Raw genomic sequence first — 24,849 nt, 5'->3', positions numbered from 1 at the left:
TTTTTTTCCCCCAAGAGCATGCGCAGCAATATCCTTGAGCAGTGACAGGTGTGCTACCCTAAAATATATTGAAAAATTTGATGCTGAAACATTTACAAGACCACTGGGACTATCTGATTTTTGTGATGCTTGGTTTCAGAATAAAATGTTGAATAAAATGTATTGAAAATGGTTAGTGAATATTTGGCTGTGAATATTTGGTTCATGAGTTCACACTTAGAAATAATCAGATGGAGTAAAGGTTATGCGTATTTGGCATGCTGGCCAAGGGGATCAGGGTCTGAGCTCGGAATTTTGGCCCAAACCCAGAGTACTCCCTCCGTATTCCTGTCCGGGTAAGGAACAAGCTGAGGGTAAGGAGTCTGGGTGGCAGAGGGATCCAGAAAACTGTTGAGGAACATAGGTAAGACAGTTATGCATACATATAGGCCTTCTCTCGTACTGATTGGATAGATCATTTGAACATGTTCCTCCTGAACTTTGTTAATAAAACATCATTTAGACAGCAAATCGACTTGATTCACAAATCATAGGTATGATCTTTGCAAATTCAGATTGTTTTCATCTTATGAGATTTGATTTGATTTTGGTTAATGATCCGATTCTGTATTTTTTAAGTACATTCATAGGATTATGTAAATACCTCTTTAAGGCATGGTTTCACAGACAGGGCTTAGATTAAGCCAGAATTGGGCCATAGTTTAATTAGTAGGGCTGCCTCTGACTAAAGAATTTTATAGTTGAATAGTAGTCGTTCCTTTAAGTGATTAGACGACTAATTGTGTGTTTATATTAATAAATTATATAAATCATAATAATGAGCCTTTAATCGCCTATATATGTAATACATGGCTTAATCAACACACAAACAAAGTTTACAGCAGCACACCCGCAAATATAATGATTATGAATGTGTCTTGAAAAAACAGGAGCCTGTCTGAACATTTTAATAATTTATTAATAAACTATTGTTTTGTGCAAACCATTTACAGTTTTGAATACTCTTATTTGTATGGCCAAAAATGACAAAGTATTTTAAGTTATCGCACCGGCGCCTCCATGTCATACACTAAGCACACTCTCCACACAAACACGAGAGTTGTTGACGTTGATCAGTGATGAATACTGAATTAGGGGCCAGCCTATTAATTAGAACATTTAAGTACCTTTTATAAATGTGCTCTAGAAAAAACATTGCTGGTGTGCATTATGAGACAAACAATGGCACTGATATATTTTAAGATGTGCCAGTGCAAGTAGCTTTCAGTTGAAACAGCTTGAATATGCATTTTAGTCTGGGCTTAGCTTCAGCCTTGTCTGTGCAACCGGGGGCTAATGTGTTATAAGTAAGAAACTGCTAAAGATTGTTCATTGTGGTTTTTGAGCAATGAAGCAACTTATTTCAGTAGTAGTAGTCATGCAGTGAGTTGGCAGCTTTATCAATGGTTTCTGCTCATTTAACTCGAGTCTATAGCACTATAGTGTGAAAGAGCTGCTCATGTTATAGTCAATCACCGTCCTGATGAGAAAGCAAACATAATGTGCTCAGAAAGCTGCTCAGAGAAAATGTCAATGAGAGTTACAGATGAAACAGAGAGTGAGCATGATCCCGTGAAAGGTGATAAAGAGAAATTGAAATTGAGAGAATCGTTACACCCCTGATGGTTAGTGAATGCGACCCAGTGTGTTCTGGCTTTTACACAAGATATCAGTGGGAACATATCATACAGTCAAACAAGCAACAATCGTTAAAAGGACCATAAACACAGTCTCTTACCTGTCTCTGTTGTGCCATTTTGAAACTGATTCCAGCACCATGCTGATTGAGTGGAGGCCTTTGAATTAAAGGCTTAGTTTGTAGGCAGGGAGATGGCTGCATGGGAAGCTGGCAGTTCTGAAAGTGCATGCCCTGGCCTGCTGTAGATGGCTGCTGTTGTATGGTTGTTTTGTTAGGTGGAGCAGCCATGATGGACATTTGTTGGCCCGTGGTGGAAGGTGGTGCTTTAGGGCTGAAATGCAGCAGGGGCTTGCTGCTGAGAACCTTTGTGTCGATGTGATGGGAGGGGTTGAATCCATTGGGCTTGAGAAAGCAGTTGGACATGCCTTTGGCCTGACCGGCACTTTGAGTGTTCAGTCTCTGCTGAGAAAGTGAAGCATTACCGGGAAGAGTCTCCTGATTGAAAGAGCCAGGAGTTTGGTGAACACCTAATGCAGAAGACCAGTTCCTAACACCTCCTGCTTGACTCTGCTGGTGGTTGTGAAGCATAGGGTTGGGCTGCTGTTGGTTAGCAGCCATTTGCTTCAGCTGCTCAGCATGTGACATCTCAGGCCACGGAAGACCTCGAGAGGGACCGCCAGTAGGTACCTGTCCATGGTGCCCTGAAGTGATGGGTGAGGTGGATAAAGTTGCATTGGTCATGGAAAAGGAAGGCCCAGCAGAGGCTGGTCTTAGTTGTGGAGAGCCTCCAGCCGTATGGCTAAAATCTGGTGAGTACTCTGTCTTGATTGGCTTATCCAGGTGAATACATAGAGGAGCCGCGCCAGCTGAACTGGGTCGGCCCAGATCCAGACCAAAGTCATCATCTTGCTTTAACATCTTCTCCAGCTCTAGATCATTCAGTGATGGCACAGTCTTGGTGAGCTCATCGAACAAGTCCTGGAGCTCTGGGTCAATCTGTCCAGTTACTTCATCTTTGAAGTCAAACGTCAATGTGGCAGGATCTGTGGAAGACTGGCCACAGGTCTGAACTTCAATCGGTTCCTTCTTCATATCCCTTAGAGTTATGTTGAATAAATCGCTGCCAACTCCATGAGGCATCATGAAGGTATCCTTTCTTCGAAGGATGTTACCCTGGGTGGCATCCCCAACCAATCTTTGAGTCTGCCCTGAAGTCAAAACACAGGAACCAGGTCGAAAAGAGCTGGGTTCCATACGAAGGCGCTTGAAGTCAGATCCTGATGCTCCACAGGAGAGGCCATTCTGCTTGGGTGTATATCCAGGTGACTGTGCTTCAATCTTTCTCCTCAGTCCTTGCTGGAAAACAAAAACAAAGAACGGAAAGTCAATGAGACTTTTTATTGCTCTCAACATGTTCCACAAATCAGGTGCAAAAAACTGACAATTAAAGGCATATTGCTCTTTAAATTTAATCAAAATAATTCTTCAAAAGCCTTGTGCTAGCTTTCTACAGCCAAAATGAACTAATTTTCTGCTCAACCGGGAGACAAGGGCACATAATGTAACAAGACCATCTCTATCTAATTAATGAACTCTTATTAAAATACTCTTTGATGGTTCAAACCAATTACCACTATGACGGGAGTTCTAAATATTAGTGTATGAAAAATGTGTTCTCTGGGTGAATTATCTCTATGAAAACTGATAGAGTTTTGTAATTTATAGCCGAGACTATTTAGCCTTGTTCAGTTGCCCATTTTGCATTTCAAAAGAGACATATTAGATTTAACATAGAAAGTTTATGATTTCCCACAGGGTCCTAATAGGGGAATGTCTACAGATATAGGTTAGACTCCTACTTACTAAGAATGTATGTGCTAGACATAGAATTGGGTCTCAATTACTAATAATTCTATGTGTGTTGTGTACTTATGTGCACAAAGAAAGTTCTAATGTCATTTTTTACAGGCATGTACATGCATGCATTTTATTTTACCTTCATTTGAATGTGAATGAATCTAGATTCATTTTAAATCAGGGACCTCATACCCACAGTTAGCAATTAGCATAATACACGCACAAACCATCTTCTGTACAGCGATTCATCACTCTCTGCAAATGTATTGCTCTCTAAAGATGTGCTCTTGCCCTGAGAGCATGCACAATCTTTCTGAAAAGCCAAGATTGCCACTCTCAAAACCAGCTAAAAAAAACAAAAAAAAAAACACCTTTTATAGAGGCCTATGATCAGCTATATTTTTATGCAGTGCCTGTCACAGCTATAATGCATATTTTTGTGACTCTGAAATAAGATTTAGTTTAGGGTCTCTTAGTTATTGTTATTTATACATATAGATTCATTTTTTTCTTAATTACAAGTTTCTGATGCCACCACAAGTGCTTTTTGCATTTGTTTGTGGGTTGGTTCCAAACCTTAACCTAATTTTACAAACTTGTTGATGAATCAATTTCTGTGTGAAACATTCACACACAGGTCTTACACACAAATATGTGTGTATGCATGCTACTACAGTTAATGAGACCCAATCTTAATCATATCATAAATATCCCTGGATAAGATGTGAGCATCTCCGCTAATCCGCGTTTTACTAGCAGCAGGTCAGTGCTCCCTAACAACATTTGCTGAAAAAATATATTCCAAAAGCTATTGTCTCAAAACCTAGTATTAGCTGTGTGGATAAATTTAGCCATTAGATAGATGATGTTAGACAAAAGAAGGCTTTATCTGTGTCCCTCATTTGCATGAATTACATTTCCCACTGTTAGCTTGCTGTAAAGATAGCAGCATTTTCCTTGTGTGAAATGGTTCCCTTTGTTCCTCAAGTCTTAATTTATGTAAATAAGGCTTGAACAATGACTCATAAGCGCTGTTTAAGTAGCATTATAGAGACAAATGCAGTCCAATACTTGTATATAGAATAACTTTTACTTTAAATGGCAGTGAAGGGATACATTACTAGAATTAGAAAATGTATTATCAGGTCAAATGTTACTTTTTAACTAAATTAACTGGCTATATATTTACAGTATTGCTGGTGTATCCTAATGTAGTCAGGTTTAATCACATATATCTAAGGAAGGTAAGGAGGTAAGTAGGGAACCTGACTACATTATGTTACGGCAACAAAGTCATTTCAGATCAGGTAGAAAATGCTCCTACATCTGCACATTTTCAGTTTTATGATGGAGACTGATGAATATAATTGAACAGACAGAATAATCATGAAGTAGCAGCTGACCAAAACCACCCTAACCAACATTATTTCCACCCAGCCGCAATATTGCCAGCACATGGATATGCAAAGTTATTTAAACACCATCTGAGATTATTGCCTACAAAGAGAGAGATGTGTGTTCAACCCAACATCATTATCAGCACAGGGACGGGTGACTGTGGTGCAGTTTTTGCTGTAGCGGCAAATTGAAGGCTTTTCCATTTAATATTACTGGAAATATTACTGGGCTGGGAAGTTTTATGTCTTCAGGACTGGGAGTGATCACAATTCTCCACACCCCACTCCAATGTCTGTCTCTCAATAGCCAGTATAATATTCAAATTTGCTATGAATGGTATGCTGACATCATTGTCAAACTACTCTTCCACTGTCTGACTCATCTAGGTTAGGAATAAAAAAATTAAATGCATTTGCGTTTGTTCAAACAAATTCATTGGGATGAAACAAGATTTGAATTAGGCTGGACATTAGGGTGTGTGTTTATCAATGCTTAGACCCGTTAGTATGTGCTGCCCAAAACCTCTCTAAAACCAGCCAAAAGTCCAGTCATTTACAACAACATAACTTGCTTCATTTACAAAAAAAAAAAAATAAATAAATAAATAATATTTTTTTTAATCATGTTTACATGCATGTAATTGGCATACACTTTACTCTAGTATACATGGGCTCATTTAGTCAGGAGCTTTCTTCACAAAGTAATTTTTTACTGCTGGTATTTGAGAACACTACTTCACTATTTTTGTTCCTTGTCGTTTTGCTTAATTTAATGTTAGATTTATTGCGGGTTTCCTCTAATCTCCAACGTGTTCTCCAACCAATACGCCTATATAGGTTGTTTGTCACTTCCCTGAAATACGACCCATAGGAGCGTTTGCTAAAGTTGCGCCCCTATCGACAACAGGACACTTTCATTTTAATGCATTGTTCCCTTTTATCTGCGTCATGTTTCGGGTTTCGCATAGCTCAATCGGCAGGGCATTGCAATATATAACAATATGTAATCATGCGATCGTAGGTTCGATCCCAGGGAACGCATGTGCTCATAAAGTGTATATGCACTATAAATTACTAAGGGTAGGTTTAGGGGTGGGGTGTGGGTGTCGTTAATAAAAAAAAAAAAAATTGCATTTTGCTAAATGGAAATAGGACAAATGGTGTAAAAAGTCCACACATTGCTTTAAAACAGGGGTCTCAAACTCAAATTGGCGGGGGGCCGTTTCTGTGATTGACACCTCATAGGAGGGCCATATTAACATTAAAGCGGAAGAAAGCGCAACATTTCAGAAAATTTACTTTCCTTTGCATTATTTCTCATTTACTTCAAATTTCATTAGGCCTACTAAAATATTTTTATACGTATACTATAAATATTTTATTTACCATACTAAAATGTAAACAGCAGTGTCTCTCTCATTGTTACAGAGTTGTAATATAATTATATAATACTATTACTAATATAATACTAATATAATATTGCCAAAAATAAAAATCTCTCATTGTTACATACATTATTAGTTTTTAACATTTAGTGTAAGTATTTTCCCTTACTTTATGTTAGCTTAAATAACATTAAAATCTTGCACTGAACAACAATGTACTGAACAAATGCAATCCCTGAATACATTTGTACACTCTTCTGTTTCTTGCCAGACACCTGCAACGCTTGTGCTCACACAGCTGAGCCACATTTGTCCAAGATGCCGTTTGAGCATCGCTAGCGTTTAATGGGTGCATCGGACGCGTTTCGGTGGTTTAAATCGACGCTCGTGACTTAAAGTCGAGTGCTTTTACTGTAATTTAGGCAAGCGCGCTCATAATAGAAGCGATGCGGTTGAGAGCGCGGCTCATGGTTGAACAGCAACGAGAGATGCCACTGGAGTGAATGCGCATTGGAAAGAAGGAGAATGCGGCTCGGCCGCTTATGTGACGCAATATGTGAATGCCCCTTAGAACGGCACTGTCATTATTTTTACACCAGCTAGACGGCGCATGACTTTAAAACGTAAATATAGGTCATAATTAGGTGCTTGAAAAACGACGGATCGTTTTTTTTTTTTTTTTTTTGGAGGGCAGTCTGCTTATCTCATACTCTGGAGTTCTCTTATGTCTTTACTCACGTGCGCACTCTTCAAAAACAATACTGATTGTTGACATGCTAAATATATTTAGACTGAAATGTATATATATTTAAATGGAATGAAATACACAGAAAGTACTGTAGAATGTTAGCATGCTTATAGAGGGCAACAGTCGGGTTCCAGAAGTAGAAAACTCCATTCAATTTCTCCATAGGGAATATAATTTAATAAACATAATTTATAAACCTTTAAAAACAGACCTAACGTGAACTACGAGGTTGTAAATCCATGGTATTTGCTGTATCAGCCTGCATTATGTCAAAATATTTTTAAAATAATCATGTTTAACAGCGGAATTCCTGGGAAAAAAAAAATAAAATAAAATACAGAAATTGTACAGAAAATTACACAAATCAGAGTGAAAAAAGGCAACACGTCCATCTCTCCACCCTTTTAAAATACCTACAGTAAATTTTTGTATATACATACATATTTTGAAATAAATGTAAAAATGTATTTATAATGTAAGTATAAAAAAGTATATATGCGTAGTTTTCTCCACTGTTTATAGTTTGATTATGCTGTTCACAAGGCTTCATGGGATTGTAGTTCTTCCCCTCACTGAAGTACACAGTCTTGTACCTCTTTGTCCAATTTTCAAAAACTTTTTTAACTCAAATCAAAATTTTTAGTGTTGTGCTTCACTTCATATCTGATTGGTTCATGGCTTATAATGCTTTAAAGAAGACTTTTAAAATCCCTGTTGGAAACATGAATGGAAAAAAAAAATACTTACGGAACATGCATCATTGAAAAAGAGGTCGGGCACTAATGCACTCTATTGTTCCACAAGGCCATGATCTATGTAAGTCCACATGTCTAACTAACATAAACTATGCTTCTAACCACAGCTCAAGAGCTGTAGTTCCAAAGACAAATTTACAATGCTGTTTGCAAATGTTCACTGCTGGTTTCAGGAAACACCAAATTGTTGAACTATGTTAGTAACAACAGACCATGCAACTATAGCAGGCTAACAATGCTTTTGGGAAACACACCCCAGGTTAAAAGACCAACTAACCAACTAAAACCATCTTAGGCTAGTTTAAGATGCTCCCTCCTTCAATGTAAGTCTATGAGATTTGTTTTAGTGATAGAACAATATTTTGGTCAGGCTGATCAACTAGCCAATATTTTACTTTTTTCTTTGGTTGGAAAGAGATTGAAGGATCTAAGAAGACCGCTCTCAATGATTTGATGGTGCCTGGGAGGCTCAATGTTTACTTTTGGGGAAGATAAACCCATGCATGGCAATGCATTTTATCATAAAAAATTTATTTACATCAACTTTAAACGTGTTTTGAGGTCATAGCATTGTCTTGTGCAAGAAACTGCATAAAAATAAATCTTTATTAATTGATAATTTGTCCCTGTGTGAAAAGGAATAAAATTGTCTGTTTTACTGCCACTAGTATTCATTTCAGCTGGAAACTGCAGTGAATTGTATGCAAAGATGTATAGTTGTGCAAAAATGTAGGTAGAGGCACGAATATACAATGTTGAAAAAATAGGTTATTGGCCCCAAAAAATCCAAATCTGGTTGACCACTAGATTTTTCCACTTGTTTTATTATCCAACAAGCACTCAGAAATGTAATAGCTCACTTCTCCGCACAGTCTGAGGTATCATTCATCATTCACACACAGTGCCAGATAGATTACATGCAAATTTTATACTTAACCATAAGTAGGAGCAATACTGATGCTTGCTAAAATGATACAACACAGAACAGCACTTTACGATCAGACAGGATTTTTTGTTACATCAGTGAATCTTTCTATGCTTTTACAAACTCTTTGCCACCTCCCTCAACATTATGTATATTAGTTGATGAAACAGAATTGCAACATTACAGAATCTTTCTTAATGTCCCTACTTGGTGTAAACAGTAGATTATTTCCCAAGATGACATTTCATAAAGGAAGAGTGTTGTACAATTATCAATAAAATACAATTGTACAATATTCTCTGTGTCTCTTATCTTTTTTTAGATAGATACATGTATCTCTTATCACAAGTCGAACATTGGCCAGTGAAGAACTGTCCCATATTGAGAGAAGATCCCAGTGACAGCCATGTGTGTCACTACCTTTTACAGTCCCTAGCCAGATTAAACAAGACATTTTTTATAAAATATTGACATGGTGACACAGATAACTGCCACCAACCAGATGTAGCATATTAAGGCAAAGAGGAACCTGATGTTTCTTGTCGGTATGCCAACCACATTTGAAATGGTCTGACAATACTACATGTTCATTTTGGCGGAGGGGCTGTGGAGAAACAGTGCCCTCTATTCATTGGAAATCCTCCTGACAGAGCTACAAGTGACCTGAAAATAGATTTTCTGATTAAGCTTTAATGAGCTCAGAAGCTCTGGATCACTTTGAAAGTGACTCCTGGAGGGAGGAGAAGAAACGGCTTTCAGCACAAACCGTGCAAAGGCTTAGAGGTATCACACACGTGACATTGCTCTTGCTGAAAACGAACACAACGGTAGATTAATATTGTAAAGTAACATCGCTCCACTGAGGCGCACTAAGCAGTGTGCTGTGGGTCACGCTCATGTAAGACAAAGATCTAAAATGAGCTGTTGGTTTAAAGCTGAAGTGTTAAAGCTTTTCAATGTTAAAAATCATTCTAATTTCTGCTTCAGATTAAAAAAAAAATAACTGTGACTTTATATTTCACAATTATTGCAATTGCGAAATTATTTGCATCCTAATAATCCATTAATAATCAGATTGATAGCTTAATCAGACTGAAAAGCCTTCATGTAAACATCGATCTGATTGAGAGGGTTGCATAGATTTGAAATAATCTGTTAAATTAGAAAATATTTGTAATATTAGCACCAAATCTGCAGTGCTGTGGTGCTGATGTTTATTTACGTCTTACGTTGTACATTATAAACATGGTAGCAGGTGGAAAGAACAGGTAAGAGACTGAATATTTGCTAAATATCTGCTAGAAAAGGTTTTTGACATATCTTTAAAAAAGGTATTCTAGGCAAACATGCCAATTACGCTTACGGCATTCTCTGCGGTGACTGATACACTGTGCATTTGCTTAAGTTTTGTTTGGAGAATGTATGTAATGCGAATGCAAACACATATATATAAACAGTACTTTAGGAATCTACAATCAGATTAGATTAATCCAAATCAATTAAAATCAGTGCATATAACCATATCCTTAGAGTCTAGGCTCTTTTGATCTGGACCAGAAAGCAACAACCTAGCAACCACATATATAGACTAGCATAACATAGAGAGTCCTAAAACCTAAAAGAGTTAGCATTTTTGAACTTCCACTGCCATCATCCTGAAGTCAGTGTATTTGTTTTTTTTTTGTTTTTTTTGTTAAATGCCTAAAATAACCTCAATATATTTTCACATTTTATTAAATGACACAAAATACATCAGTATTAGCCCAACCCCACTCGTGATTTTTTTTTATGTATCTTGATAAAGTCTTGCTAACAAGTGGTTAAATAGGACTACAAAGGTTGTTGGGGACATTAAACGTCATCATGATTAACAGTTAAACACACCTACTCCCTATTCCACCTTTATAGCCTCATATTTATAATCGCAAACTATTCTAACTCAAGCTTTCCAACTTTCCAACCTATTATACCCTTTTTTCAAGATGTAATTTAAGTCCCAGGTGTACCCAGAATGTGTCTGTGAAGTTTCAGTTCAAAATACCTCACAGATCATTATACCATGTTGTAAATAACCATTTTTGAGTGCTAGCAAAAACATTTGGAGGAGTGAATCATTATGAATAATGGGTGATTCTCACCTGAGAAGGCAAAATAATCGCATAAAGCGCTCTAATGACCTGCATAAATAATGTGCTCTTTCAGTCAGGTTGGCTGTGAAAAAACCCTCTGTTGATCATGTCTCAAGCTCATCATTGTGTAAATCAAACATACAGAAAAAAACAGCAATACTGTGAAATATTATTACAATTTAAAATAATGCTATTCTATTATATTCTTTAAAATATAATGCATTTCTGTGATGCAAAGTGTCTGGAACATTTATGTTACCTCTATGGCATTTCATATAGGCTTTTAGCTTAAAAGCATGCACATTTGGAGAAATACTGATGGATTCTCATATGTTTGTCAATTTCTATACTGAGGAGTAATATTTATTCAATATTTATTGTCATCACTATGAACACTGGATACTGTTTTCAATTCATATTTGCAGCCGGAGGGCACTCTGTGCACCTTTAGTCCACAAATTAATCTAAAGAAGAACAGGAACCAGGAACTAACGGCATGTCTTCTAGAGGTCGCTAACCATGGCTTTAACATCCAGATAAACACTTTTCAAGACAATAAATACACAATTGAGACGATGAATACAAGCATTGCCTCAGAATTTGCCTCTGAATAGCGCTGGCTCTGTGGGTGTGGCCGCATTAGCGGATAATGAGCTGAATCACAGACTTCTGACATGGCTCTCTTTTCATACAGATAAACACAGAATTTTTGTTTTCGATTTGACTTACACGATTTAAAACCTGACATTTCAACGTTTTTTTTTAGACATAAGTCTAATTTTTTTGTGATTAGTATTCACTAAGTTACAGTTCATTTTCTGAGAACTATCAGATTGGACTTCCTTCAGAGGGAGATCATGCATCATGTTAGTTTTCTTTATTTTACAAAAGGCACAACATTTTGATTTTACTCTGAGTGTACACAAATAAAAGAAGATATTCCACAGATTAAAATGGTGTATAACTCTTAATTGTATGTGCAACATTAACAGAGTATTTTGAGTCTCTTTCACACTGGTAAGAAAAAACCACGGTGGTATTGCCGGCGATACCCTCAGACCTCAGAGTGTTAACATAAATGCTATCAAAATGTGAATATTACCATGAATTGGATAAGGCCACCAATGCATCAAATTATGAAAATGACATATAGTCTGAATAGGAAAAATCACCTTTTGGTTTCATCCTCTCTGCATCCAAGAAATTATAACAAATCGTTGGCTACAAAAAACATGCTTATCCTTGTTGCAAGTGAACAACATTTTTCTATGCTTAGTATTCAGTAAGTTACAATTCATTTTCTGAGAACTATCAGATTGGACTTCATTCAGAGGAGAGATGAGAGATCATGCATCATGTTAGTTTTCTTTATTTTGCAAAGAGGACAACATTTTGTTTTTTTCACAAAAGAGGGTTTTTGAAGATACTCTGTTGTTGTACTTACTTATTTACTCATTTTTGCCACTGAACTATTGTAACTCGTAGCCATGCGATATGGCTGTATATCAGCACACTGTGATTACCTACGGCCGAATCACAGCTGTGCTGCTATCCAGCCATATCGCTCTGCTACGAGTTAGCTGCATTGAGCATTCCAGTCAGCATTGTTTCTCCCTTCTGTCCCTGGCCGGAACAGACTTGACACATTTTTGGGTCATGACCCATAATTTAAGAACTGGTGTAAAGCCCATTTGTTATTATCTGCCTCTGTGTGTGGTTTTCACTACCGTTAACCTGACAGAGGAAACTAGTATTGTGAGATAACAGTGGAGAATGAATGAGTGTGTGTGTTTATGTGCGTGTGTGTGTTTGTGTGGTCTTAGCAACATGTGCTGCTAGCAAGAGGAGCAGGAGGAGTGCAATTGATAGAGGGCTCAGGGTGATGAGAACGAGAGGATGTGACAGTCATGGTCCTGGAAGCAGCTGTCAGACCTGTGGCACATCCTACAGGCAGGGGTCTGCATGTATTTGTCTCTGTGTCTGCCTACCTATGTATACATCAAAGTGTACATGAAAGAGTGACTGAATGCACTGCATCACACTGTGGCTAGTGTTGGAAATACACACTGTGTATAATACTCATAAAATAACTAATTATATTACATAATTTTTATGGAAAGCAAAACATTATTTTTTTGTTACTTTTTCTCAACAACAAACTAAATTAAAAAAGAATTGACTCTACTCAATTTAATTACTCATCACTCAATCACTTTAATTATTCAAGCAACTGGCAAACCGGCAATACAAGAAAAAATATAAGAAAAAGAAAGCAATCATATAGTAGAGCTGCATGATTAATCATTAAAAGATTGTGATCTCGATTCAAACACCCACACAATCTTATTCCTAAATGACAATGATTCAGCTCTGTCTATTAAGCGTTTGACAAGTACGATCACAGCGGACATTCAGATCTGTGTTGACACTGCTGTTGATCCAGTGAGAGCAGTTGTCATGTATGAAACAGCTTCACAGTCTTTTCAACCACACACTATTATTATGTCTGTGTTACAAATATTAATATTATCACAGAATATCTGGGATAAAAGTTGATAGTTTGGATGTAAACACTGATGTCTATGGAAGCGATCAAAATAGAGCAAATCGGCTATCGAAAGAAACTTCAAAAGCTCAAATAACGATGATATCAATTACATTGTTACACCAGTAGGTGGTGACAAGTGCTAAATAGAAATTTATATTTCAATCATTCATTCAACAGACTCGTTCAAAAAAAAATGCTGATTCGTCCAGTAATGAAACAAGTATTTATGAGTGAGTCATTGAATCATTCACTCATCATTCATCATTCATTCACAAAAAAAAAATCAGATTAATTAAACCTTTTAAATTTAATGCAGAAATTAACATTTGTCAAAACCTCAAGTAAATAACATGTTATTTTGTTTAGCTGTCTATTTAGAATCGTGGGAGAATTGTGATCTCTGTTCAAAACAAATAAAAAAAATATTGTGCGGGGAGGTTCGATCACCCTAGCAACACACCACAAAATGCAAAAAAAAAACAAAAAGAAAAAAGAAAAAAAAAAAAAAACTCTGAACCCCATAGCAACTCTCTAGCTACCACATAGCAATATATACTGTATATAAGCAATACATTAAATATCTTTCAGGACCCCTTAGCAGCCACATAGCAATGAAATGCAAAAAAAAAAAAAAAAAAAAAAACTCAGAACCCCTAAGAACCAACAAGGGCAACCTAACAACCACATAGCACTCAAAACTTCTTAGCAAGCACATATATTGAAAACATTTCTGAGTATGATTTCATGACTGTTCCTTAACACGCTTAAGTACACTTTTAAAAATACGCTATGTAAAGTACATGTACATCATTACGTTTTAATCATATTTTGTCATGCTTTAGAAGAAGTGCACTTTATTTTGATGTATTGACTAACATACCAAAGCACATGTAAAGTACTTAATTTTAAGTTAAACTGTTGTTGTGTTATTTGATATAAATATATAAAATGAAGGGCCTGTTTACACCTGGTCACTTCATGTGTTTTTACTGATCAGATGGAATCGTTTTGATAAATCAGATAGCTATTTACACTTGGTCGCATAATTTTTGTCTCAGCAAAACGGATATAAATCTGATAATCAATTCTCACACTATATGCAGATTTAATGGAGTTCACGTCACCGGAAGCAACAAATATGAGCAATAGGAAAGAGCGTGGCAACAGCACTGGTAAGATAATTTAGTCTCATTACTTTTAATGAAGATGATTTTGAAGATGGTTTTGAGCGTCTGCAACTTACTTTTTTTGAGTTTCATCTGTGGCAGTTTGCACATCAGTTTGCTGAAGAGATAATCAGCTGCTCAACTGCGGGGATGCATGATGCAGTAGTGCTGTCATATCTGGCTAAAGCATGTTTTTTTAGCCTATAACACTAACACGTTTATTTTTTGGCATTTTTGGTAGGAGTAAAATTTACATATGTGGGTTCAACAACCAGATGCATTTAGACTTTGGCCCTGTCCCAAATGGTACACTTCATGTGCACTTTTGGTCTTGTGAACTTACAATGGCCACTGTGTCTGTTAAGTCCACAAGATCGTAAGGTTTCCCATTCGTCATTGCAGCTTTCAGAAGGTTGCTCGCGAGCGCCCCCCTTGCAGCTGCTATGCGCCCTTGATGCGCACCTTTCCTGAGCCGCACTAGTGCGAGCTTCACAGCAGACTTCTTCCGGACAGTCAAAGAAGTGTTACGTCACGAAAGTGCGGACTCACAAGAAGACCACAAGTGCTTAGGGTACCATTTGGGACAGGGCCTTGTTCATGAATTTTGACCCAGACCATGTTTTAATGATGGCTTTAGTACCTGTCTTGGCCTTGACAATGGTAATCAAATTCCTGTCTATGGAGAAGTCAGAGAGATCTCGGATTTCATCAAAAATATCTTAATTTGTGTTCTGAAGGTCTTACAGGTTTGGAATGACAGAATTAATGACAGAATTTTCATTCACACTTAGTCTTTTATCTAGTATACTCTTTTTTAAAAAGTGTATTTCATTTCCATAAGGAATGTTACAAATGTACTCACTGTAGAGACCTAGAAAAAGTATGAAATATGAAATAGCTCTTCAATTTATATCCGTAATTTTTAGAAATTAAAAAAATATAAATCCATATTTCACTGTGGTCTCAGATTTTATATCATTGTATATCAGAAACTACTGGACCTTTGACTGCCTATTTAAAGAGAAGGTTGCGATCTGTTTGACAAACAGACTCAGTATCTTTGTGTGTAAGAGTGTCTGTGCTCTTTAATCTATTCTACAGACCCTTCAGGCATATTGTAATCCACTCCTGAGAATATGAAACCGTCTCAAATCCATCCTGGCAAAAAACATGCCCAAAATAAAAAAAAAATAAATAAACACCGCTATTGTGTTCCTAGGGAGACATAATATTTATACGGTTACACGGGATGCGGAGTGCCGAGAGGTGGAATTTCAATCGGAGAGAAGCAAGAAATTGGAGCCCTGAAACCAGTGTTTCATAGACCCAACTCTCTGCTACCTGTGCATGAGAACTAATTACATTCAGCTTCTGAGTGGAAAGAGGGGAAAAAATGAAAAGAGAGGCAGAGAGCACTTATCACAGAACGATAAACATGATAAAAGGTATTGGACTAGCAGCTTTTGTCCCTGTGTGTGCTGATTTAATGATCTCCACTAATCGCTTCATCAGTTAATGAGCCTACACATAATGATTCAAGCAGAGTGACATTCAGATGCTGGATGATTATGGCAAAAATAATAACTGTTGATTATTTACCTTGATATTGTGCTTATTCATTTTGGGTAGTGAAGTCACTAGTTGTTTAGTTTTAGATGTGTTTTTTTATATATTTATTTTTTCTTTTCAAATTATTTTATGTTTGATATTTTAGAGCAGGCATACTCAAATACCGGCTTGATTCCAACTGGACCACAATACATAATGACAACGGTCTTTTATTGTGTTTGATGAATCAGCTTGGTCAGCTTTGTCCCAATTACAGCTAGACTTCTGATGGGTGCTCATGAATGGGATCATATCACTCCAGTTTTACGTTCTTGATACTGGTTGCCAGTTCATTATAGAATGGATTTAAAAAAAAAAAAAAAAAACTTCTCATTTATAAATCACTAAATGTTATGGCTCCATCTTACTTTTCTGACATACTGACTGAGCACCATCCAATCAGATCACTCTGGTCATCCAAGCAGAGGACTCTTGTTCATCCCTAAGTCGAGGCTAAAGTATAGGGATGACCGTGTTTTCTCTGTAGCTGCCCCAGACTCTGGAGTGACTTGCCCAATTATATTAGACTAGCTTCATCTTTATCGGTTTTAAGTCTAAGTTAAAAACCGCATTGTTTTATAAGGCATAAAAATCCCATATGTGGGACCGTACTGCTCAAAGGGTTAAAGTACTCTTGTAACATATTTTACTATTATTTTACTCCTTCATTGTTTTAATTTGTTTACTATTGTGCTTTTTTCAGTTTTTTTGTTATTTTATTGTAAAGCACATTGGTCAACTTGGGTTGTATTTAATGGTGCTATATATATAAATTGCCATTGCCATTTTACTGTTTCTACAGTGTAAAGTGTGTCAAAACAACAAAGCGGTTCACACCACAAGTGCTCAGGGCCGTTCATGGTAATGGTCTTTTGGCACTTTATCCTCTAATATTTTATCTAGAGCCAAACACACTTCATTCAAGCTCTTTCCACTCGGTGCACGTTGCTTCTCTCTCCGACTAAAGATGATAAAGCACCACGCAGACAGATCAGTGCCTGACAAACACAATGCATTCTGGTTAGAAAGTGTGTCTGACTTTGATCAGCACCACTGCCGCGTCATGATCACATGTGCCATCAAAGTACCGCGAGAGCAAAACAAGAACAGCCTCCAGGGTCAGCAGTTCTTTTTGATGACAGAATGCTGTCAGATTGCCTTCCATTGACTGTCTTTGTAACAACCACTTTGACGCTTCAAAAATGTTATAAAGAGATCGGAAAACTAATCCATATGAATCAAGTGGTAATCCATATGAAACAGAGCTCGCCTGTTGGTGGAAGCCTAGTATAGTTCAACTCGACCACACCTATAGTCTCACGACATACATGCAAAGATTTATAAAACCACAGTCAGATATCATAAATTGCATAACATTTCTTTTCTGCTCACGTTCCTTATCAGTGTCATTGATGCCACAGCAAATGAATTTAGATTTTAAGAATTAGGCAAGTCCACAAATAAATAGGAAAATGGTTTTCATGAAAGCCAGAAAAAATTGAGTAATCAGATCACTGGGTGTTCAGCCTGCATTCTCACAGATTAATGTCTCCAACAATCCACCGGACCAGAAGGAAGCAGTTTATAACCAACGTCTAATGGGAATTCTTCGGCTTCACGGTTTGCACTTCATGTTTTTGATTAATATCTTAACAGCTGTCTGTTTTACATCATCTATAATACGTGAACTTAATGAAACCCAGCTTTTTCTTTCTGATATATAGATGCCTGAAATTCAAATACAAAACAAGCAAAAAAGTATTAAATGAGCATTGACAAATTAAATTATGGCAAATTAAATTATGGCAGGATTGAAAAATTTTCAGTGAATAACAGCTTAAATGTCTGGTCTGTTGCTTCAGAAGATTTAGAATATAGTTGTATGGAGTCTTTTGATACATTTTTATGGTGTTTTTATGTCATGGTGTTTTCTTACTTACTTTTTAGGAGCTCAGTCTCTGCAATCTACCCATTTTAAGAGAGAAAGATATGTTTGATAACTAGCTTACTGAAAAAAAAAATGTTTTCATTTCACAGGGAATGTGGATGAAGATAGAGGGAGGAGAACAGAGATCATTTATTCAGTCTTTGTTGTTATTAAGGTCTGTATGCTGTTTGAGTTGCCATGGTGGAAATTACTTGTGGAGCTCACTCTTCTTGCCATAATTTTATGGCTCTGACAGATTCTCTTGAACCAAACATGGAAACCAAATATGTCCTCCAAACTATGTTGAAACATCATAAATCATTACTATCCCATGTATAACCTGTAGAAACAAATATCACAAATGAGATTTCTTTAATATCACAATAAAATTACAGTAAACAGAGAACAAGTAGAGATTTCTGATTAAGTCTCTTGTTTCTCGGATGTTTCTCTTGAGAAAAAAGGACTCTGTAATGTGTCTCCTTTAAAGTTTCAGGAGAGATGTGCTCACATTTGCCAAGATACCAAAGTCTGCAGTCAAAAGTCAATGAGTTCAATAAGAACTCAAACATTTCAACTTCCAACCCCAAATCATCTGGGATTTTATGTCCACTATTGATTTATAACTCTATATCAGGGTTTCCCAACTGGGGGTTTGTGAGTTGATGAAAAGCTTATAAGTAATTAAATCAAATGTAACATTAAATAAATAAATGGGGCTGCAAAATAAATCAAAAGAAAGGTGAAATCTTGATTATCAAATCAAAGGCTGCGATTTAATTCAAGAAGTACAGAGGTCCACAGTGCGTCCATGTCAATCGCATTTGCGATTGAAAACTACTGCGTGCGACTGTGAAAAAAGTATTTAGGAGTAACAGTGCGACTGAACCATTCAGGGCCGGATTGCGGACAGGGGCGCTAGAGGGTGCAAAACAGGCCAAACAGATTTTGCAAACGCGTCAGTGCATATTTGTGTTTCCAGTCTGGAGAGTGTGAAGAGCGAAAGTGCTGTTGCAGTGTTGTGCAATATAGCCAATCACTGATGATTTCCTGAACCCAATGGCCAATCAGAGGCATTACACCATACAAGTTACACCATTCAAAATGCTAGGGTTTGTCCAGTGCTGTGTTATGCAAGCTTCCTCTCAATATAACAAACAAAGTAAAGACATGATTCATAGTGCAGTATAGACAACTTCATTAAAGGGATAGTTCACCCAAAAATGAAAATTTAATGTTTATCTGCTTACCCCCAGTGCATCCAAGATGTAAGTGACTCCAACTTCGTTCAGCTTCCTGTTAGTGAGGTCAAAAAACGCGTTCTGATGACGGAAGTGATGTCTCGCCCATATACTTCAATGAGCACGAGACATCACTTCCGTTGTCAGAGCGCGATCAGACCTCACTAACTGGAAGTTAAACGAAGTTGGACATAGTGGTGTATTAGAGGTAAAAAATGATATAAATACTGTTCGGTTTCTCGCACAAACCGATCGTTTCGTGTCTTAGGACATCAATGTGCCATCACGAGCCGCAGGGTTTAATTTGGATTTGTCTATGGAAGTTTTTTCGACTCTTATTGTTCAAGTTCCCAATCACTGCTATTATTTGACTGACAGACGGCAGCGGTTGCAGTTAAAAATCATAATTTGTGTTCTACTGAAGAAACAAAGTCACCTACATCTTAGATGCCCTGGGGGTAAGAAGGTAAACATCAAATTTTCATTTTTGGGTGAACTATCCCTTTAACTATAATGGAAATTTGTGAGATTGAAATTTAATGCTTTTTTAATGATTATAAAGGGAGTTGAAACTTAATATTGCTATTATTCAACAATATAATAAACATGAAGTTAATATTAAGTGACTACTTAACATTTTTAAAGGTGCCCTAGAATTAAAAATTTAATTTATCTTGGCATAGTTAAATAACAAGAGTTCAGTACATGGAAATGACATACAGTGAGTCTCAAACACCATTGTTTCCTCCTTCTTATATAAATCTCATTTGTTTAAAAGACCTCCAGAAAACAGGCGAATCTCAACATAACACCAACTGTTACGTAACAGTCGGGATCATTAATATGTACGCCCCCAATATGCATATGCCAGCTCATGTTCAATGCATTAGACAAGGGCAGGCAGTATTGGCGTCTGGTTCTGTACACAGCTGAATCATCAGACTAGGTAAGCAAGCAAGGACAATAGTGAAAAATGGCAGATGGAGCAATAATAACTGACATGATCCATGATATCATGATATTTTTAGTGATATTAGTTAATTGCCTTTCTAAATGTTTCGTTATCATGTTGCTAATGTACTGTTAAATGTGGTTAAAGTTACCATCGTTTATTACTATATTCACGGAGACAAGACTGTCGTTATTTTCATTTTTTTAAACACTTGCAGTCTGTATAATTCATAAACACAACTTCATTCTTTATAAATCCCTCCAACAGTGTGTAATGTTAGCGTTAGCCACGGAGCAAACTATCAAACTCATTCAGAATCAAATGTAAACATCCAAATAAATACCATACTTACGTGATTAGACATGCTTCATGATGAACACTTTGTAAAGATCCATTTTGAGGGTTATATTAGCTGTGTGAACTTTGTTTATGCTTGTTAAGGCAAGCGCGAGCTCCGGGGGAGGGGAGCACGAGATTTAAAGGGGCCGCGCAGCCTGAATCAGTGCATATTTAATGCCCCAAAATAGGCAATTAAAAAAAATAATAAAAAAACAATCTATGGGGTATTTTGAGCTGAAACTTCACAGACATTCAGGGGACCCCTTAGACTTATATTACATCTTTTAAAAAGACGTTCTACGGCAATTTTAATAACAATTCCATTCTCGCGCAAGACCAGACAGAAGTGTTGCCAATTCTTCGTATTGAAAAGTCATGCAATGTGAAACCCCCTGTTGCCGATCACCGAAATCCCGGGAACAAACAAACATACGTGCACAACTCCATTGCTACACCAAAAAAACAAACTTCATCCACTGTTCCCTTAACACTGGGTTCTTTGGGAAGCTGAAAATGGTCATCTTTCCCTCACAACCAAAAACATGCTCCTTTGGTGACTGGAGCTGCGTCTCATTTCGGAGGCCGCATTTGAAGGCTGCATCAAGGATGTCATATTTAAGAAAAGTAACCGTGATAAAATTGACTGATATTCATTGTGAGGTGTAAAATACTGTAATTTCTTTCTTACTCTGCAATCTAATGGTTATTTTTGTTAAATGAGACTGTCCTCGATGATGTATGCAGCCTTCGAAGGGTGTAGCCCCTTATCAGGGAGAAGTGCCTATACAAGGAATTCTGCCCTTTATTACGTGATAAAGGCCATAATCGAAAAACATTTGGCGAAACATGTCCACAACTAGTAGTATATTTGGCACAGAAGTACTCTGTCATACATCCAACTCTTGTTTTAAAACTTTGGCCATGTTTAGCATGAGAATGCAACTCTTTAACAGTGTAAATAAGTCATAATGCATGAAATAGCATTATACAACCCCCCCCCCCCCCCTTTAAAAACACCACATAGACACATAAACAACATAAAAAAAATGTAAGAACCTAAAAAATGAGAATATTGCTTCAGAATAAGTTATATTTACAACACAAAAATTCACTAGTAATTTTCAATAGTCAGATAGCACCAATTAAAATAAAAAGTAAAATAGTATACCTTCCTACTGTATAGGCCAGTGGTTCTCAAACTTTTTAGCATGGAGTACCCCCTGAAGGGATTCCCATCCTTCTGCGTACCCCCTCTCTTCCACTTCGACTGCAGTCACACCTTTTCCATTAAAGGAACACTCCACTTTTTTTGAAAATAGGCTCATTTTCCAGCTCCCCTAGAGTTAAACAGTTGAGTTTTAACGTTTTCGAATCCATTCAGCCGATCTCCGGTTCTGGCGGTACCACTTTTAGCATAGCTTAGCATAGTTCATTGAATCTGATTAGACCGTTAGCATTGCGCTTAAAAATGACCAAAGAGTTTTGATATTTTTCCTATTTAAAACTTGACACGTCTGTAGTTAAATCGTGTACTAAGACCGACGGAAAATAAAAAGTTGTGATTTTCTAGGCTGATATGGCTAGGAACTATACTCTCATTCAGGCGTAATAATCAAGGAACTTTGCTGCCGTTCCATGGCTGCAGCAGTGCAATGATATTACGCAGCGCCCGTGAGCCCCTGCTTGCACAGGGAACGTGCCTTGCAACCATGGAGACGTTTGTGAGAGACGCTGCGTAATATCATTGCGCCTGCTGCAGCCATGATACAGCAGCAAAGTTCCTTGATTATTACGCTGGAATGAGAGTATAGTTCCTAGCCATATCAGCCTAGAAAATCGTAACTTTTCATTTTCTGTCGGTCTTAGTACACGATTTAACTACAGAAGAGTCAAGTTTTAAATAGGAAAAATATCAAAACTCTTTGGTCATTTTTAAGCGCGATGCTAACGGTCTAATCATATTCAATGAACTATGCTAAGCTATGCTAAAAGTGGTACCGCCAGAACCGGAGTTCGGCTGAATGGATTCGAAAACAGTAAAACTCAACTGTTTAACTCTAGGGGAGCTGGAAAATGAGCCTATTTTCAAAAAAAGTGGAGTGTTCCTTTAAGAGACAAAATTTGCCCCCTAAATCGATTTTCCAGTGCATATTTTTACGTTTATGAATAACTTTATAAAATAAATAATGTTTTAAATAAAAAATGTTTAATAGAGAAATATGCAATGATGGTAAAACAAAGTGATACTTTTAAATATTAAACTAAAACTGCCAGTAGGTGGCAGCAAGACACTGTTTTTATGAATGAGTCATAGAGTCATTCATTCTGTAACGAAGCAATTGGCTGTGAATGAATCATTGAATCATTGACTCTCACGATTCGTTCAAAGCCGCATTCGTGTGTTGTAGTTCTGCTCTGGTTTTCGTTAGAAATATTTTTTCGTTGCAAAATAGAGTAAATACTGACAGTACTGTGTTTAAAATGTATGTTTTGTTTTTTGACCTGTTGTATAATAATGCACGTTTGCAGTCATGTGGATATTTGGGTACAATTTCATTCTCCCTCGTTACCAACATTTAAATACAAGAACTCACACAAGGTATGTTTTTGTATCGAAGAAAGTTTGAGTCTTAAATTGATATAAATCCACTATCTGTGTCTATATTTGTTCTTCATGCGAGTGCTAAATCCCCACTTTTACAAAGGTGCATTGTCACGCGATTTAAGGCAGCAGAATCTGCACGCAATCTATCATATATTATGCATGCTGCTTGTGTGGATGCAGTCATTTTAGACTGAAAGGTAATTTGATTAAATGTAATGGATTTACGGCATTTTGTCAGTTAGAAATACATGCTTTTAATATTATTTTAAGGTATGGCAGAGTTAAATTAACTACTCTATTTTGTTCGCGTACCCCCTTTTGTCACCTCATGTACCCCCAGGGGTACGTGTACCCCAGTTTGAGAAACAGTGGTATAGGCAACCAAGTTTTACTGAAAGTCCATTTCACCAGTGGTGAAATACCCCTTTAAGTCATTATTCAATGATAATCTTCCCTCCATTGAGCTGCGACCACATCGTTGAGTCTGGAAACGAATCATTCAGACCGCATTTCTGCACTGAATTAATTGACTGATCATTGAAAAGAACCACTTTACAAATGGGACATTGATACTTCTTACTTCTCATAAGAGACGTGTGACAAGTAATTTGAATTTTGTTGTTCCTCACAAAAATCGCAGCTTTAGAAGTCTTGGGATACAGCACACATCTCAAATCTTTTATGATACTTTTTATGGTGCTTTTATGTCATACAAGGCTTCTCAAGTTCCTTTTTATTGTAATTGTATGGAAAAAAGCATGGAAACAGCCTTCAAATGTTTTCATTTTGAGTTCCATGGAAAAAAAAAGAACATCATGTGTCTAAAGGGTAAGTGAAATATGACCAAATTTTTAAGTTTGAGTGAAAGACTCCTTTAACAGACTGTCTGATAGCTGCTACTCGACTTTGTGTCTGTATATATATGTGCGTATGTCATTACACGTCTACAATAAACCGATGTGATGTATGTACGTGTGCATACTAAATAAGAGAGCTGCTTGCAGCGGCACACGAACAGAGCAGAGCGTTCTCTTTCAGAGATCTAGGCAGTTCCCTGGAGAGAAAAAAGGGATGAAAAGAATAGAAAGATCAGCAGCATATGAAAAAGGGAGAGAAAGAGAGAGAGGAGAGGCACGCAGCTCCATCACGAAAGCCTCGGAGGGAAAACAGGAGAGAACGAGAGACAGAAAGAGAGGGACGATCATACTCCTCTTTGAAGAAGTCAAGCATCCGTTATGTTTACTATGAGCCGTGTGTTATTAAACAGTAACTCACAGCATCTCATTTCCCCAGTCCGTCTACGAATGTGCTGAATCGCACGCGGCGGCCCACTTCACCAGACCCTCTGCGGCAAGAAGCCTGAGATTCAGAGCTTAGCTGACCACATTTACAAACTGACAAAGCAATATATTTGTCCTCAACACCTTTTTTCTGTACCAGACAGACTTATAGTGTGGAAAACAAAGAAGACGAGATGAAATTGTGAAATAATGCTCGGAGGTCTCACTGGGGGTTTTCAGTGCAGGTCTGCTCTGGGAACAGGGCTATTTTCTGCAATGATTATTCAATGTTTGCATTTTGTGCCATTT

General features: G+C 37.2%; 1 protein-coding gene across 4 annotated transcripts in view; it reads right to left on the bottom strand.

The window, feature by feature from the left end:
* Nucleotides 1–24,849, bottom strand: part of zmp:0000001236 (mastermind-like protein 2) — a 97,652-nt gene that overhangs the window by 19,356 nt on the left and 53,447 nt on the right. For all 4 annotated transcript variants that reach the window (XM_067366081.1, XM_067366079.1, XM_067366080.1 and 1 more), the window contains one exon: nucleotides 1,778–3,034. In XM_067366081.1, the coding sequence (XP_067222182.1) occupies nucleotides 1,778–3,034 (1,257 nt within the window). The remainder of the gene's footprint in view (nucleotides 1–1,777; nucleotides 3,035–24,849) is intronic.

This window comes from Chanodichthys erythropterus, chromosome 17 (genome assembly GCF_024489055.1).
Source record: "Chanodichthys erythropterus isolate Z2021 chromosome 17, ASM2448905v1, whole genome shotgun sequence".
Taxonomy (NCBI): Eukaryota; Metazoa; Chordata; class Actinopteri; order Cypriniformes; family Xenocyprididae; genus Chanodichthys; species Chanodichthys erythropterus.
This window is presented reverse-complemented; position numbering and strand designations above follow the sequence as displayed.